At 45.9% G+C, this 18,360-nt stretch overlaps 2 protein-coding genes across 4 annotated transcripts in view; both read right to left on the minus strand.

The window, feature by feature from the left end:
• Positions 1-627: 627 nt before the first annotated feature.
• On the minus strand, positions 628-9,532 carry LOC146237160 (polyunsaturated fatty acid lipoxygenase ALOX15B-like). Of its 2 annotated transcripts, none has more exons than XM_084687041.1 (14): positions 9,323-9,525; positions 8,785-8,989; positions 8,359-8,440; positions 8,071-8,193; positions 7,741-7,844; positions 7,473-7,645; positions 7,174-7,317; positions 6,533-6,736; positions 6,159-6,245; positions 4,721-4,890; positions 3,863-3,984; positions 2,295-2,395; positions 1,274-1,444; positions 628-949 (listed from the first exon to the last, which is right to left on the minus strand). In XM_084687041.1, the coding sequence occupies exons 1-14, from the start codon at positions 9,467-9,469 to the stop codon at positions 770-772; spliced, it is 2,013 nt and encodes a 670-aa protein (XP_084543167.1). In that variant the 5' UTR covers positions 9,470-9,525; the 3' UTR covers positions 628-769. The 2 variants fall into 2 exon arrangements, with proteins under 2 accessions (XP_084543167.1, XP_084543166.1); XM_084687040.1 differs by having other exon boundaries at positions 894-985; positions 9,323-9,532.
• Positions 9,533-10,462: 930 nt separating this feature from the next.
• Positions 10,463-18,360, minus strand: part of tbck (TBC1 domain containing kinase) — a 35,264-nt gene continuing 27,366 nt past the window's right edge. For both annotated transcript variants that reach the window (XM_084686412.1, XM_084686411.1), the window contains exons 25-26: positions 15,775-15,940; positions 10,463-11,652 (exon numbers count right to left, since the gene is read on the minus strand). In XM_084686412.1, the coding sequence (XP_084542538.1) occupies positions 11,542-11,652; positions 15,775-15,940 (277 nt within the window). In that variant the 3' untranslated portion in view covers positions 10,463-11,541. The remainder of the gene's footprint in view (positions 11,653-15,774; positions 15,941-18,360) is intronic.

The raw sequence follows: 18,360 nt of genomic DNA on the forward strand, positions 1-18,360 counted from the left end.
ACAATTTAAGAAGCCCCTTCTGTTCCTTACTCAAAATTGAGTTTTCCTTACAACTTTTTTTTATTACAAAAAAAAAAGTGCAGTGGTCCGTCCAGAGTAGTTTTTTCTACATTCATGATCAGGTGTGGGACCACCTAGTATTTTTCACTTTTTGATTAATTTGTTTATAACCTTTATTTAACCAGATAAAAAGCCCATTGAGATCAAGACCTCTTTCACAAGGGTGACAACAATATAATACTTTGGACCATGAACTGTGACTTGTGACTATATACTGTACATTGATGTACCTTAAATGCATCACAGACTATTACGTTTTTCCACAAAAAGAAAACACTGTTAATGAACCACTTGCAGATCCTTATGGGTGTTCCCTACTCACAGGATCTGTATGTATGTGTGTGTGTGTGTGTGTATGTGTGTGTGTATGCATGTGTGTATGTGTGTGTGTTTGTATGTGTGTGTGTATGCATGTATTTATCTAGCAGGGAGCACGATAATAAGTAACTCGTACTATTCCAAGGAAGCAGGGTGCAGTCTAAAGAATGTTTTCTGGTTCTGACTCAGAGAATCCTTAAAAGTTTCGGACTCTGATAGTTCAGCAAATGACAGCGACAAACACAAACATTTGTGAAATTTATATTTATTGAGCTGCAAAAAAAGTCTTAATCTCTAATTAAAAAGTTATTTGGATGAACATCAAACATCAACATTGTGTTTACGTCTATGTATATTTAAGCAGGATGAGGCCATGGCCCCTGTCTTCTGTCTAAATAGCCACACTGTTCTCCACCAGCTCAGGATCCATGTATGTGTAGGGAACCTCCAGACCGGAGTTCCTGGTCTTGACAGACTCACTGAAGGCCTTCAGCTCTGCTTGGAATCCCTTTATCAGCCTGCAGAGGGCGTCCTCACTGAAGTGCTCCTCTGGGTATTCACCAAGAGGGACCTGGCCAGGACATTCATAGAAATGATAGGTTCAGAACTGGTGGAAATGAAAATAGTTAGTTTCTAACACATTCTGCACGTTTTTAATTTATGAAAACACAAACCAAAGGATTAACATCCTAACTGTCATAACATGTATTGTGGGCTGTAGCTATTCCAGCTATCCTACTAATTACATCATTCATTCAGCAGACACTTTTACCCTTAACGATGTACAAATCAAGAATCAGGACATCAAGAATCTACCAGTATTTCAGTGGTCAAGTAACAATCTGTATTTAGCAGCCACATTGCAAAGTAACTCGTCTTCTTCTTCCGGACTTACAAAGTCAGTGGACTGCTTGCTGAGCAGCCACACAGTGGACATGCCCTGGACCGTGGTGTTGACGTCCGGCAGGGTTCTGAACAGGAGGGCTTCGTTGCACTGTCCTTTACCGCTGGGGGGCGGGAGCTGCAGGGTGATGGGCGTGTTCGGCATCCAACCACCATAGTCGAACTGGGACAAAGAAACATGTCAGGATTCAGTCATCGGTTTCCAGGAATTTATGGGTTATAGAGCATGAGTACACCAGTCTATTCATTCATATCGCTCTTCCATAGGACCATGGAACCAGGACGCAAGGTTGGCAACACCAGTTTTGAGGTGTGTTGTGTTCAATTGCTGTGATGCCGTTCAAGGGCGGAGGTTTGTTTTCAAACCCCTTATTTTAGTAACAGATTTTCATACTAAAAACTGTGTGTGTCAAGGTGGGGAGACATAGATTTGACATTTTCAAAAAGTGGGTGGGACCCATCTACCTGTCTGTGTGTCTGTCTACCTGTCTACCTGTCTGTGTGTCTGTCTACCTGTCTGTGTGTCTGTCTACCTGTCTGTCTACCTGTCTGTTTACCTGTCTGTCTACCTGTCTGTATATCTGTCTGTCTACCTGTCTGTATATCTGTCTACCTGTCTGTCTACCTGTCTTTCTACCTGTCTTTCTACCTGTCTTTCTACCTGTCTTTCTACCTGTCTTTCTACCTGTCTTTCTACCTGTCTGTCTACCTGTCTGTATATCTGTCTGTCTACCTGTCTGTATATCTGTCTACCTGTCTGTCTACCTGTCTGTATATCTGTCTACCTGTCTTTCTACCTGTCTTTCTACCTGTCTTTCTACCTGTCTACCTGTCTGTCTACCTGTCTGTCTACCTGTCTGTCTACCTGTCTGTGTATCTGTCTACCTGTCAGTCTACCTGTCAGTCTACCTGTCTGTGTACCTGTCTACCTATCTGTCTACCTGTCTGTCTACCTGTCTGTCTACCTGTCTGTATATCTGTCTACCTGTCTGTGTATCTGTGTATCTGTTTACCTGTCCACTGTTGACAGCAGAGTGCTGTGCTGAGCCGGTGAAGATCACCACGGTGACGATCTTGACGAGTTCCTTCACAGTGTCCAAAGACTGGGGAACTCCTGCACATGGACACATAACAAAACAAAACACAGTATATCATTAATATTCATTAATATGCAGCCTTGCGGCTCAATCACTGATTAATCTGAAAATGAGACTAAGACATTATTCATGTGTGAAAGGAAAGATTTTTGCTCAAATCAAAAGATCAAGGTAGTGTACGCTTTTATTTAGATTTGTATCCGGCTGTGTATTTTAATCAGAATCAGAATCAGAAGGGATTTTATTTGCCATGAATGTTTGCACAAACAAGGCATTTACTTTGGCAGGGAGGTGCATACATTAAACATATAGGAATATTGAAACTTAAATATGTGGATTAACTATACAAAAGGAGCAAAGTCTAGCTAATACTGAGGGGGGTCTAGCTAATACTTAGGGGAATAAAATAAAAATATAAGTAGTCATAATTTACAATCTAACCTAAAAAAACGGATAGTGCAAGAGAACGATACAATAGTGCAAATTGCAATGTGCAGGGTGTCATTGTGCAGCTTATGATTTAAAGTCAGTGGGAGTCCTTGGCCTTATTAAAGTGGCCAACAGCGGATGGGAAGAAACTGTTCTTGTGGCGTGAGGTTTTGGTCTTGATGGACTGCAGCCTTCTGCCGGAGGGGAGTGACTGAAACAGGGAGTGTCCAGGGTGGGAGGGGTCGGCCACAATCTTCCTCGCTCGCCTCAGGGACCTCGAGGTGTGCAGATCCTCGAGGGAAGGCAGATTGCAGCCAATCACCTTCTCAGCAGTGCGGATGATACGCTGCAGTTTGCTCTTGTCCTTGGCAGTGGCAGCAGCGGTGATAGAAGAAGTGAGGATGGACTCAATGATGGCTGTGTAGAAGTGTACCATCATTGTCTTTGGCAGGTTGAATTTCTTCAGCTGCCGTAGGAGGTACATCCTCTGTTTTTTGGTGAGAGAGCTGATGTTCGGTTCCCACTTGAGGTCCTGGGAGAGGATAGTGCCCAGGAAGCGGAAGGACTCCACAGTGCTGACTGGGGAGTCACACAGGGTGATAGGGGTGAGTGGGGCTGTGTTCTTCCTGAAGTCCACAACCATCTCCACTGTCTTAAGAGCATTGAGCTCTAGGTTGTTCTGGCTACACCAGGTCTCCAGGTTGTCAGCTTCCCACCTGTAGTCAGACTCGTCCACGTCAGAGATGAGCCCAATGAGAGTGGTGTCGTCCGCAAACTTGAAGAGTTTGACAGACGGATGACTGGAGGTGCAGCTGTTGGTGTACAGGGAGAAGAGCAGAGGAGAAAGGACGCAGCCCTGAGGAGATCCAGTGCTGATGGACCGGGAGTCAGAGACTTGTGTTCCAAGCTTAACGCACTGCTTCCTGTCAGACAGGAAGTCTGTGATCCACCTGCAGGTGGAGTCGGGCACGTTCAGCTGGGAGAGCTTGTCCTGTAGCTTAAAGTGAAAATAATAGTTAAATTCATGATGAACAAGATACCCTGAACTGTGTTACCTGAGCTGGCCCTGGACAGGAATCCATGGATGAAGATATCCTTGATCCAGTTCTGCAGCTCAGAGTCCTGCTGGACGTCAGAGTCTGACTTGTAGTAGTGACCGATCACTCCCTGGACAAGCCTATGAACAACCACAAGCACATGAGTAACTAGTACTAACTGGTCAGGACACAACCACAAGCACATGAGAAACCCCTCGGGGTATATCCAGAGAACCAATGGGTTTGTTTTCACATGTGGGTGGGACAGCTTTTTTTAACAACTGAGGATGTGGCCGTTCAATATGATTCTTAATAAAAAGTGGATCGAACAGATTGTACATTTTCAGAAAGTAGTTAGATGTTCCATCTACAGAAAACACACAGCAACATACACACCTGTGGATCACATCCCACAGCAACATACACACCTGTGGATCACATCCCACAGCAACATACACACCTGTGGATCACATCCCACAGTAACATACACACCTGTGGATCACATCCCACAGCAACATGCACACCTGTGGATCACATCCCACAGCAACATACACACCTGTGGATCACATCCCACAGCAACATACACACCTGTGGATCACATCCCACAGCAACATGCACACCTGTGGATCACATCCCACAGCAACATACACACCTGTGGATCACATCCCACAGCAACATACACACCTGTGGATCACATCCCACAGTAACATACACACCTGTGGATCACATCCCACAGCAACATGCACACCTGTGGATCACATCCCACAGCAACATACACACCTGTGGATCACATCCCACAGCAACATACACACCTGTGGATCACATCCCACAGCAACATGCACACCTGTGGATCACATCCCACAGCAACATACACACCTGTGGATCATATCCCACAGTCTGAGCCCATCGTCTCTGTAGTAGAAGTTGGGGATGGATTCCAGACCTCGTGCAGCGATGTCCTCCGGCAGACAGAGGGAGCTGTAGGTCAGAGAGGACAGCGCTCTCTGCAGGATGGTGAACATTCCCTCTCCACCCGACGCCGCAAACTAGACATTCATAGGAACTAGGAAGTTATTCAGACTAGCAAACAAACTTGGGAAACCCTGAACATGAATGTTATATTAACTACCACGTATCTACATATGTATATACAGTACATATAATACCTATCGAACAACCTTAGTTATACCACAAGGGGTAACATCCACTTATCCCTTACACCAATCCCCCATTTTGTTATATACCGCTAACACTTGACACTATGTCATTGCATTGCAATACTTTTTACTAAGAAGCTACCATAGAGAAAGCCAACGAGAGCAAAAAGTTACGAAAAAAAGCTTTGAAAGGTTGAAAAATGTATTTCTAAAAAGGTTTCTAAGAAATGTTAAACGCTAAACACAAACGTTTTTGCGTCGTGTTGTGCGTAAATAAACTGTTTCAAAAGGTTTAATAAATGTTTTCAGAAAAAAAAAAACTTGTAAAGTCGCGAAAGGTTGGAAAGAAAAAAAAAGAAAGAAAGAAGAATAAAAAAAGTTTTGGAAAAAACGTTAAGAGAAGAAAAGTTTGGAAAAAAGACATTTGAACTTAAAAGTTCAGAAAGGTTTTTTTTTCTTCAAAGGTTGAATTTTTTTCATCATTTTGCATGCATGAAATCACTGGTGAGTACTTGATGACGACTCTACTATACTCTACTATACTCTACTATATATAACGTTTTGAAAGGTTGAAAAAATGAGACAGAGGGAGTTTGCGATGTCGACATGTCTGAGATTTGAGACATTCCTGATCACCCATGGCAAAAAAAAAAGAAATTGCCAGGGAGTCTTCCGAAATTGTTGGTGTTAAAAAACGATTATAGCCGAATGCGCTGCTTGTTTGTTGTGTCTTTTTGTATTAATCTATTAATAATAATAATGATGTACGGTCCAACAGGTCGTAGAAGTGGCTACTTTTTACTTAAGTATATGTCTGAGCCCATACTTCTTCAACTTGATTCTTGAAAAAAATGAGTATCTGTAGCTACTTGTTCTTGAGGATGTGTGTACTTTGGCCATATCTGTTCCCATGTACTTACAATGTTCTACTGTAAATCTTTCTAGGAAGTTACATGGTAGTTTATGTAATCTTACTGTAGAGTGTTACTGAAGATTGAAATATTGTAGATTAAGACTAACAGTAAATTACTACCAAAATACTGTAAATAAAAAAGCTTTAATGAATAAACGTAAATATAGTTAGCATGAAACTGGAAACCATATGTTATTCATTTTGATTTCATTAAATGTAATATTTATTCATTTAAACCACTTACCTGAGTGAAAACTCCAGTCTTTGATATCAGTAGTAGTCTGGCCAAGAAATTGATTTGAAGGGTGTAGCGGGTATGGGGAATGAGGAGCTGGAAAATAATGTGTCCTGACCATTTAAATTGGATCATGAAAATAACCTTAAACATAATATGTTACTTCAGTCAATGTCAGATTAGGGTGTGAGTAATTAATTTAAACAATAGCAATTTAAAAAAACGGTTTATTTCAATAAATAAATAAACAACATATACTTCAGTGTTACATTTAATTTGACATCGACCAAAGCAGCCTCGACTATGTTTGTCCTTGACAGGTGCAACTGTGTAAAGGAAATCAGTTTTGATAACATGGAGGCCATTTCCTCCAACCTGCTGACCTTGTAGAGGGGGTGCACCATGGGAAGGTTGCGCAGCAAGGCCACAGCGAACACCTCACTGAGGAGGTGGGTACGCAGCAGGTGGGCGTTCAGTTGGTGTTCGCTGAAGTCGGCGCTCCTCACGAAGATCTTGGCCATCAGCCAGTCGTACTCTGAGTCAGTGGGGAAGAAGATGGGGTTGTCCTCTCCTGGCTTCTGCTTCAACTGTGGACAGGAGAGACAAGAGGTCAGCACAAACTGTGGAAAGGAGAGACAAGAGGTCAGGCACAAACTGTGGAGAGGAGAGACAAGAGGTCAGGCACAAACTGTGGAGAGGAGAGACAAGAAGTCAGGCACAAACTGTGGAGAGGAGAGACAAGAGGTCAGGCACAAACTGTGGAGAGGAGAGACAAGATGTCAGGCACAAACTGGAGAGACAAAAGTTCAGGCACAAACCCGTTGGTAACCACAAAGCTACAAGCTTGTCAGCTAAGTCTGAACAACGAGTTCTGATCAAAGTTAGTTAGTTGTTTTAGAATGAGGAAAATTTCTGTCCAGTTTTATAACCCCCAAAAGCAGTTACATAACCCTATGACAACAAACGTATCCTATCAAGGATGATTTCTGATGTGGAAGGAGGTCATCTCCGAGGACCATGGTACCTGGATGGCGATGGGTATCAGTTTGTCGTCTGGGGTCTTCTGGAGCAGAATGAGAGGAGCAGTAAGGTACTGCTGTTTCCCGTTGATCACGTTAGCGGTCACTCCATCCAGCTGTTTGTAGTCCACCAGGTAGATGTTCCCCTTCTGTTGGTGACAGCAGAGAGCAGGAGAGGGCTTGATATCAAAACAGACATTTACTGTAAAAAAATCTAAGGTGCACTCATGTTTTTTTTTTTTACTTTGACCGTATAACGGACGTATTACCACATGATGGAGTTCTTCAGAAGACCAAAACAAACCTTGATTTCGTCAGTTAGGCTGCTCGCTCCTCGCAGGGAGGCCCTGACCATGTCGTCGGTGACGGGGAAATTCTCCGGCAGCTTGGAGCACCGTCGGATGATCCTGGGGTTGACTCCGTTCAGGAACTGGTAGCCAAAAAACTCGTCCTCCCTCCAGTGTTCCTGGACGTAGTCTGGAGAAGTCCCAGGTATGACAGTGTCTATACAAGGCTGTAAACGGTACAATATCGCTTAGAATCTTTCACTGATTTTGAGGCCTCCCTCTCACCCGAGATAGGCGTCCTGTTGCAGGTGAAGACTTGGGAGATGTCATCGATGTTCTTCCACAGCTTCTTGGAATTGGCATAACCCTTGAGGCTCAGCTCTGTTAGTCTGAAAAGCAACACAACGTCAAGAAGGTTCTTCATTTTCATAACTACTTAATTGGCTTTTATTGACTTGAAAAAATATGTGAACAGCAAAAATGCTGAATTTTGCTCAACTAGTTTAATTAATTATATATCAGCTGTTGCGGATGTAGAAGACTAACTACGCACACATGCACGTCATCAAACACATGTCCACACAAACAGACACACACACACACACAGGAACTCACGCTGAAGATGCTGTGAAGAGGAACTGGGTGGTCTTGGTGAAGGAGAAGCGGACCTCGCAGGGCAGATCTAGAGGGCTTTCTGCTTTGATGGCATGAGGAAGGCCCTCCCCAGGGGCATCCCAGCTGAGGAACACAGAAGAGCAGAGCAGGAGAGCAGAGCAGGAGAGCAGACAATCAGTCAGTAAGAAGTTTGCAATCTGTGTCAATTACCTCTGGCACCAGCTGTAACCCCCAGCATCCAACCCCTAACCTCTGACCTCACCTGTAGTCCTTGACCCCTGACCTCACCTGTAGTCCTGGGCTCTGGACTTCAGCTCCTTCTCCCTGCAGTACATGGCCAAGGGATGCTTTTCATCAAACACTCGATAAGCTGGAAACAAAACAAGAAAATAAAGAATTGGGTGAACGAAATGTATCTTTCTCCAACCAGCTGGAATTTTTCATGCAGTGTGTGTTTGACCTCTTTAGCTATTCTTGTAGCATTTTCTTGGTCCACAAAATGGCAAGTGGTATTTATAGGGGGTTTAGGAAGTTTAGAATTGTGGTTGATTAGGAGTGAAAGGATAGTTCTGGGTTAGGGCTGGTAGACAGGGCTAGGGGGTCAGGGTTCAGGCTAGGTTTTTGAGATAAGGTTAAGGTTAAGATGAGGATTAGGGAAAACAGGATTTTGAACTGCCACACAAACGTGTATGTATGTGTGTGTGGCCCACTGACCTGTCCCCTCTCTGAACAGATGCTTTTCCAGGTCGGAGATCCAGCGGTAAACGGGGAAATGTGCCGTCTCACCCTCGGGTGTCTCCACGGTGACCTTGGAGCAGAACCAGGCGTCCTGGGGCATGAAAGGGAGGGTCTTCTTGTCCAGCTCGACCAGCAGCAGTCTCCCCAGGGAGGCGGGGCAGTGCACGGTGAAGACGTCTGCCTGGAGGAGAGAGGAAGAAGACACTTCATCAGGCAGAGACACGTTACAGCAGCAGAAAGGAAGAGATCATAAAGCGACGCATGAAAGTAACAGGAATAAAATACAGAAGGACAATTAATGAATATATAGGCTAGGCTAATAATATGATGATATGAATATGAACACAATGATAATGTTCACAGAGACAGAGTGTGAGAACAGGGAAAAAAAAGGAGAGAAGATAGAATAATCTTCCACGTCTCTCATACCTCGTAATACTTACAGGGTCAAGGACAAGTCGTTTGGCGGATATTGCCACACTGTGAACAAGCTTTCGCAACTGTGTTGACTCACCGCACCCTGGTAGAAACCGCCTTTGAGGTTAGCCAGCCAGCGATGATCGCTCTCCCCCTCTGCGCCCACCAGCTTAATGTACAGCTTGTTCATAGTGCCAGCCTGGGCCATGCAGCCCGTGAACACAGTCACCTTGTACTGAGCCATCTGGAGTGCAGTGCCTGTGATGCAGCTAGTGATGACAGTTCTTCTCTTCTTCGAGGAGGCGATAAAAGCACGACAGAGGAACAATAAGAGATCTTAACAGATCTGGACCCAGGAGAAAACATGTTGAGTTTCTCTATACTAGTGCACAGGTCCCATGATGCAGTCTGAACTATAGATGTTGATTTGTATCATGATGATATGTAATGTAATGGTTTTCTGTTAAATTGACTTACCACTGTGAAAGAAAATTCTAGAATGTTCTTTGAGTGCCTAAGCTTGGCAGTTATTGCTTAAGTTTCCGTTTACTGTTAGACTGTTGAAACTGGGACTGTTAGGCCTACTTGATTTTTATTTCTGCTGAAATATCCTGGCCATATGACTTAAGTTCTTCTTTCTGTTAGACCCAAAACTACAGGTCTGCCTAAGATGTGTTTACATAAACATACGTATTTTTCCCTTTGTGCTATGCAATGCTGTTTTGTATTTTCTCTATCGCATTCGTATAAATAAGACACAACATGGACCGAGGCGGCTACATGTGTAGGAATAGAGTCTGTGTCTGTGATGCAGCTGGTGGTTATAATGTCGTAGCACATTTGAAATGTGCAGGCAGTTTTGACATCTGTAAACACGTTAATGTTTGTAACAAACTTCACTGATCTACAGAACCTGCAGAGACAGGTAGCTTCACAACTCTTATTTATATGTCGTTCTTACCTGTAATTGTAATTATTACTTTACGCCCTGGAGAAGAAATTGACCCCCCCCCCCCCCCCCCCGATAGCCAATGTATTGGAATGTAAAATTGAAGTGGTTTTTTCCACAATGGCATACAATAAAAGTATACATCATTTAACATAGCTGCAGTAATCTTCATGAAACATTATTCCTGTAAGCTAACGTTACAAAGTTAAGCATTTTGTACCAGCAACTATGCCTAAGGGAGTCACAGACGAGACAACCAAAAGTTGTTGCAGCAATAATAAAGAGCACTTAAAAGCAAACATGTTTTATATGAGTTATATTACAAAATGCAGAATAAAATAAAATACTGCCAAACTATAATTATAATTTCTAGACAGTAACGTGGTATTCTTATCGCCCTTACCTGGGTGTGAAGGTGTTTTTCTGGAACGTTATAGAGTCCAGGTCAAGGTGAGTGTGCAGGTTCTGACCTGATAGCATTTATTCAAGTGTGTTGCATAATTCATTTAACCAGAAATATGGGCGTTGGACTTCCAATGAAAAGCCCTCATGATGACATACTGCTGGTGTTGAAAGGATTGCGAAAAACATTTTATGGTTTTGTTGGGCACTTAATTCAAAATCCTACCAAAACACCACATCACAACTAACTACATAGCACTTAAAAGTATTACATTGTAACTGACTACCCTGCCAATTGCAAACAAGCATACGCGTCTGTTCTGTAGTTAGGTAGACATCCCTAAAAATATTTAGCATTCTGGAAAGCACAACTTTACCAAAGGACCTTAAAAAGACTGGAACCTGTACAATAAAAATTAATAACATTTCTTTGTTTTTAATGCACTACATTTACAGTAGTCTAAAAGATGTTTCACAACAATAATTGTGCCCGGGCATTATAACAAACACCAGTATTGTGTTGAGAAACACCAGGGTCGCTGCAGACATGGTGGTTTTTAACAAGTCATTTCCAATCCTCCTTTTTAGCTTAGCTGTTCCAGCCATCTTCTGGACTCACAAAGTCAGAGATAGAGCTCCTGGTAAACAAGTCTGCTATACTGCCAGACCTCCATTGAACAGGAATTGAAAAGGGAGAGAGGGAAGGGTGGGCTGCAGGGAGATGGGAGTGTTGGGCTCTCCAAGGATCCAGGGTTACAGCCTCCGTCTTCATATCCCTCCTCCCTCCTCCATAGGAGCATGATGTGGCGTACTCAAGACCAGAGCTTGCAGTGAGATGTGTGCAATGCGTCTATGTGTGCATCTGGGTTTTTTTGTGTGTGTATGTATATGCGTGTGTCGGTGTTTGTATGTATAAACGCATGTGAGTATGTCTTTATGTATGCAAGAGTGTGTGTGTGTGTGTGTCAGATCTGAGGTGAGGGCACTGTCAGGAGGCCAGTAGGTTTCATCTTGTTGATACCTCCGTCCAGAACACACACCCTCGGAAAGTTCACCTGCACCAGGTGAGTAGCAAACTGGAGGGAGGGGGGAGAGAGGGGGAGGGAAGGAATAAATAGCGAGGGGGAGAGAGAGAGATCAGACATAATCATATATCGTAAAATCATGAAACATCCATCATGCATATTCAATGTAATGACTACAACAAAACAAACACAAATCATCAACGAGGAGCTTTTAGCTCTTTAGTATTAGACTTTTAAATTGTATTTATACATTCTGCTTTTCTACTGTTTTTCAATTAAGATCTGTATACGTTTATTGTATGCACCTTCCTACCACAGTAAATTATGTGTTTGTGTTAACTTACATGGCAAAAAAAAAGCAATTCTGATTCAGATTTGCAATCCTGCACATCATGAGGGCGATCGATGACGTGAATCCGCTAGATTTGTAAAGCGTTCTTTCAATGATTTATTTAAGCCTGGGTCATCCAGGTTATTTCATCAAAGAGATTAAACATCTTTACCATTAACAGTCACGCTTTCCATCAATCATCTCTCTGTTTTATACAGGCCTCACGAGCCAGAAGTTTAAACCCGAACAACAAAAGCAGTTTTTTCTTCGCCAGTAGAAATCTTCCATCATTCCACTCATACAAACTCAGCTAAAGTCTCACGGCAGATCTGTCGAATCAGATTTATCTATAAAACCTTCCCACAACATATCTATTTTACAGGTTTGTGCTCGTAGAATCATCACAATTGTTAAACTAAGTGAGCAAGTGAATCATGAGACCATATGATAGTAATGTGATGAGTAGATCTTGCAGTCTGGGGCCTCCAGCACAGATTCTCCTGGTGTTTCTCATGAGAAAAGCAAACTGCGTTCATCACTGATGTATCAGGACGAGTGGCCATTATTCAAACTGCATTGTTCACAGAAACTCCCCCCATTCCAACCTTTATAACACGTTTCTCTCAGCTACATGTCTCCAAGACAACAGATTGCGATGGCTAATACGTTCAGTCTATGAAGGGGTGTGATGAACTGTACAGTCTGTGTCTACACGGTGCGCACGCGCGCACACACACACACACACAAATACACACGCACAAATACACACGCACAAACACACAAGAAAAAAATTGAGAAAGGAAATCGATTCCTTGCTTGTTCTGGAAAGACTGCCCTTTCAATATTTCATAAAGATCTTCAACCCCTTGTCAAGCACTACAGTTCATGAGTCCAAATGAGAACTGAGTTCTCCTGCTTCACAGAGAAGCGTTACTCAGAGAGAAAAGGCCAAGAAAACAGCCCCCTGAGACAAACGAACTCTTGCAGAAATAGCAAAGGATGAAAAGAGGAGAGGAGGGAAAAAAAGAGGACAGAGAGAGAAACGAGCTGTAAAGAAGAGAGGGAGAGAGAAGGAAGCAGTCTTCAGGAGCCCCGTGGTCCAACTGAAAAGGCAGCGCTCCGTTAAGCCCTGAGACGGGTGAATCGCCAGTCTTTGCTGTGGAGGGAAACCACTCAGAGAGCTCCTGGTAAACACCTCCATTCATCTCTGAATGCCCCGGTATTCTACATGCTGCATGTTTGTCTGCCATTCACGTTTTTGTTCAGACCTGGGGAGAGCTCAGGCAGGCGGAGGTAAACATGAAAGAGAGGGTTGGGGGGGGGGGGGGGCCTGGTGGGAGCAGATAAGGAAGAGGGGATGCCAGGCACACACACACACACACACTTTTGTGACTTGAGAGCTAAGGCAATACATTGGGAACCCTGCACAAGTTCACTTCTGCCTTTCAAGTGTAACATGTTCTTTTATTTGGAGACGTACAGTGTTGTCGGCACTGAATCCTCACCATCTGTTTCCCCCTGCCTTCGTTTAGGGAAACAGGCCTTAAAAAAAAACAACCGTTGTGAAGGGTAATGTAGCTGGCTAACGGAATACAAAATACCCTGTGAGAGTGTATTGGTATAAATAACCATGTGACAGGGCATTCTGTTTTGATTACATCTGCAGTATTTCATAGCAGGGGGCCTTGGGATTGTCGGCAGTGTTTTGCTGTCGTGGTGAAGCACCATATGGCGGGGAGGTGTTGACTAGGAGTGTCACAGCAGATACTGGAGGACTGTCACTGGCTGACATGAAGGCAAAAGAGCCCTTTTAATTACACTGAGGGGAGAGCTCTCTGTCTCTGTCTCTCTCTCTCCGCCCTCTCTCTCTCCCCTTTCTCTCCTTCCAATGACTCTCTCTCCAAATATGTCCGTATGTTCGAGTATAATCTGTTTTTTCTTGGTTATCTAGGATATGTAAACAGTGGCTGTTTGGGCCTGTAGCCTGGGCTGTGCCATCTCCATAGATGCACACTCTGCCTGGCACACCTGGGCTGTGCCATCTCTATAGATGAACACTCTGCCTGGCACACCTAGCGGAGATGAGGAGGAACAAAGTTTAAAAGCAGTGGTACAACACTTGTATAAACTGTAAACTAGACCGACGCTGATTCTGCGTGTTTGTGTGAGGGGAAACCACACTCAGCAGCCTTGCTGCATATTCAGGGCGGGTTGCCAGGTTTGTAGCATTGCTGCATTCTGGGCGGTTTGCCAGGTTTGCTGCAGTTTGCCTGCCATGTGTGCGCTGTGGTGACTGATGGAAGGAGAAGGGTTCCTCTTCCTTGGTCCTGACCCTGACACGCACGCTACTTCTCCTCCCAGACCAGCCTGTCACCCTGCCATGGCTCCTCCCACACCAGCCTGTCACCCTGCCATGGCTCCTCCCACACCAGCCTGTCACCCTGTCATGGCTCCTCCCACACCAGCCTGTCACCCTGCCATGGCTCCTCCCACACCAGCCTGTCACCCTGCCATGGCTCCTCCCACACCAGCCTGTCACCCTGCCATGGCTCCTCCCACACCAGCCTGTCACCCTGCCATGGCTCCTCCCACACCAGCCTGTCACCCTGCCATGGCTCCTCCCACACCAGCCTGTCACCCTGCCATGGCTCCTCCCACACCAGCCTGTCACCCTGCCATGGCTCCTCCCACACCAGCCTGTCACCCTGCCATGGCTCCTCCCACACCAGCCTGTCACCCTGCCATGGCTCCTCCCACACCAGCCTGTCACCCTGCCATGGCTCCTCCCACACCAGCCTGTCACCCTGCCATGGCTCCTCCCACACCAGCCTGTCACCCTGCCATGGCTCCTCCCACACCAGCCTGTCACCCTGCCATGGCTCCTCCCACACCAGCCTGTCACCCTGCCATGGCTCCTCCCACACCAGCCTGTCACCCTGCCATGGCTCCTCCCACACCAGCCTGTCACCCTGCCATGGCTCCTCCCACACCAGCCTGTCACCCTGCCATGGCTCCTCCCACACCAGCCTGTCACCCTGCCATGGCTCCTCCCACACCAGCCTGTCACCCTGCCATGGCTCCTCCCACACCAGCCTGTCACCCTGCCACACCCTGCCGGCTCCTCCACAATGACTCTTATCTTCCCTCTGACTGACCAACTGAATGACACATTGCTTACCTGTTTATCTGGCTGTCTAACCAACTGACAGTCTGCCTGTCTTTGCCTGTCTGAGTCTGTCTGTGTGTTTCTGCAGTTCGTCTGTCTCTCAGGCAGGCTGACAGAGTCAGTTTCATTATTCCAGCCTGTCTCTCTGACTGGCAGCTGGCCTCATTATCTTCCTGTTTGACTGTCTTGTGTCTCAACACATTTGGGATTCTCTCAGTCGAAGGTCGGACTTAACGAAGACGGTGGCGGATCTGGAGGGTCGACATTCCCCTTAGGTCCAGCAGACAGTTCCTGGTTCACACACGTTAAACACCTTACCTCAACACCTTACCTCAACATTACCAAGGACCTGTCAGTGAATAACTAGCGACAAGGGAGAATCAGACAAACTTTCCACCCCCTCAAAAAACCGAATGTAAGGGGAAATGCTCCTAAGAAATTGAGTGAAATCTGGCCCTCTCTTGGGTGGAGTGTGTGTGTGTGGGGGTCAGCTTCCGACCTTTGACCCCTGTTTAAACCCTCGTCTGACCTGCCAGAGGATCTGTGAGGATCAGCTTAGCTAGCAGACCCCACGCTGCACACCACCAGGGGTGCTTTCCCTCTCTGGTTGCACCTGGAGGTCTCCTCCTCTGGTTGCACTGTGTGTATCTAAGTGTGTGTGTGTGTGTGTCCTCACCGCGGTGGCGTAGTTCATGTTGTGGCTGATGACCACGATGACTCGTCCCAAGTAGCCTTGCAGGGCGGGGGGGCAAGTGGCGGGGCCAGGGGCGGGGCCCAGCTCCCCACTGGGTCCAGGGGTGTAGGGGACGTTGATGCTGCCGTAGATGTGGCCCCTGCCGAAGCTGAGAGTCACCAGGTTAAGGAGAGATACACACACACACACACACACACACAGCTGTGACAGCCCGCACACACACACACACACACACGAATGCACAGCGCTTCTCAGACCACCACATGTACATTTTCAAAATTCCCCATTTTTAACAGCGAGGTGTTCACCCTGTGACAAACGTAAAAAGCCAAACCTGTGAGTATTTCAATAATAGTACTTGGAAAGGATCATGAAGCACAAGCTTGCTCCAAACCTGGAGAACTTTGCGTGTTTGAAACCACGTTGTCCCTGCCGGCGTGGAGCAGAGACCTGGCAGGGGGAACCAGCGGCACCATAAACTAAACCCCCTCATGTTTCCTCCCTGGGTAACGGGAGGAGGTGGAGGACAAACAGGAAGTGACCTGAGCAGGCGTGAGGACAGGGGCTGGAGGACGTGATTTGGGGCTGGGACGAGGTGCTGGAGGACGTGATTTGGGGCTGGGACGAGGTGATGGAGGACGTGATTTGGGGCTGGGACGAGGTGCTGGAGGACGTGATTTGGGGCTGGGACAAAGGTGCTGGAGGACGTGATTTGGGGCTGGGACGAAGGTGCTGGAGGACGTGATTTGGGGCTGGGACGAGGTGATGGAGGACGTGATTTACGGGGGTAGTCCATCACCGGTCTGAGCACACACTGCCTTTTAGAGCAGGGGTGCTCAATCCTGGTCCTCAGGGCCCACTGTCCTGTGTGTTCTAGATGTTTCCCTGCTCCAGCACACCTGAGTCAAATGAATAGGCATTAGCGGGCTTCCACAGAGCTTGATCATTGTGTTTATTCTTTCCTTCATCAATTCTTTTCATTGGTTGGTTGGCTCTCCATCCTTCACTTCCAATCAGCTTGTCCCTCCTCCTCCCTGGGCTGATTAGACATCCTCTGATGCTGGAGAGCTGGGAGACACGCTCGCTGATTAAGATACAGTTCCAGGATCTTTATCTCTTTATGTTTAGTCCCCCCCTTCCCCCCTCTATCTTTCTCTCCCTCTCCAGATGAAAGGGATCACAGCTCCTAACATGCTGTTCCACCAGTTCTAATCAACCCTGTCATTGTTCTCACACTACGCACTGTAATAACTGAATAAGTGAAGCATGCTCGTCACCCAAGTACGTACGTGTGTGTTGGTGCGTGTGTGTGTGTGTGTGCAGGTTGTAACAGCTTTGAACGAAGGATGAAGAGGAGGAGAATATGATGAGGCTGCCAAATTAAAGTAATAACTTAATTGGAGGGAGGGAATGAAGGGAGGAGAGGAGGGAGGAAGGGAGGGGAGGAGGGAGGAAGGGAGGAGGGAGGAAGAGGGGCACGGGCCAGAGAAAAGAGATGAGGAGAAAAGAAGGGTTGCAGAGAGCTCCGGATCTCTGGGGGAACAGGGGGAGCGTGCATGCCAACCAGATAATGGAACAAAGAGAGAGGGGAGGGAGAAAACAGAGAGAGAGAGAGAGAGAGAGAGTGAGAGAAGGGAAAGGAGAGAGAGTGACAAAGAAAGGAGAGGGGCGAGACAGGAGGGAGAGAGAAGACAGAGAGAGGAGAAAAGAGGATGAGCTTGGTATAATTGAATAATCATTCTCCGCGAGGACGGCATGAAAGCGGGAGAATGCTTCCGTAGAGAGCAGCCTTTGACGTTATTGCTACATATTTTAGGAGAGAGGCGGCCTGGCCATGTTGTCGAAGCAATTTGAGTCATTCTGTAAATCATTTCTTGGAAACGCTTAGACCCCAGTTCCACTACCCACCGCGTGTACAGTGTCTGCTATGGTCATCTGCAGACAGCATGGAATGATTTTCACTGCACGGATGCTGGAGACGCACGTTGTTTGGAAGCTAATGGCTTAAACGACCATTTTCTAAAAGATTACAGCAACTGTTCCACTTTAGGATGCGTGTGTGTGTCTGGATCAGGTGACTTCAACACACCCAAATGATAATCCATTGTTTGTGATCAGTGACACTAAAAGAAAAAGTTTACCCCTTGATCACCATGCATAAAAGGCCATGGGTTGCCAGATTGGTCCCTCCCCCTCCCCCCTTTGTGCTCGTGGGTTATCTTAAGGAGGTCAAGAGCCTAAAGAATACAAAGGATTTAGGCAAAAGGAGAGGTTGCCAGACTCAAGTTTGGTTCCAATTAATCCCCCTCCCTTGGTTAGTGAAGGTTAAGTTGTTCTAAAACATTCTGTCGACTTCTAAAGCCAGATGGGCTGCCATCAGTCTTAAAGGGGCTTCCAAGAGTGTTACAGACAGAGGGGAACATCCACAACTGAAACTGTCCATTCAGGGGAAAAATGCATTTTTATATGTGTGATATTGCAGTGTTTTTTCTTCTTCCGCTGAATCAATTTTTTAAGATGGATGAAAGAGTTATTGGATCTGGCAACCTGTTTGGCAACGCATTCTTT

The sequence above is a fragment of the Hypomesus nipponensis genome, chromosome 22 (assembly GCF_054491055.1).
Source record: "Hypomesus nipponensis isolate SF chromosome 22, ASM5449105v1, whole genome shotgun sequence".
NCBI classification, from domain to species: domain Eukaryota; kingdom Metazoa; phylum Chordata; class Actinopteri; order Osmeriformes; family Osmeridae; genus Hypomesus; species Hypomesus nipponensis.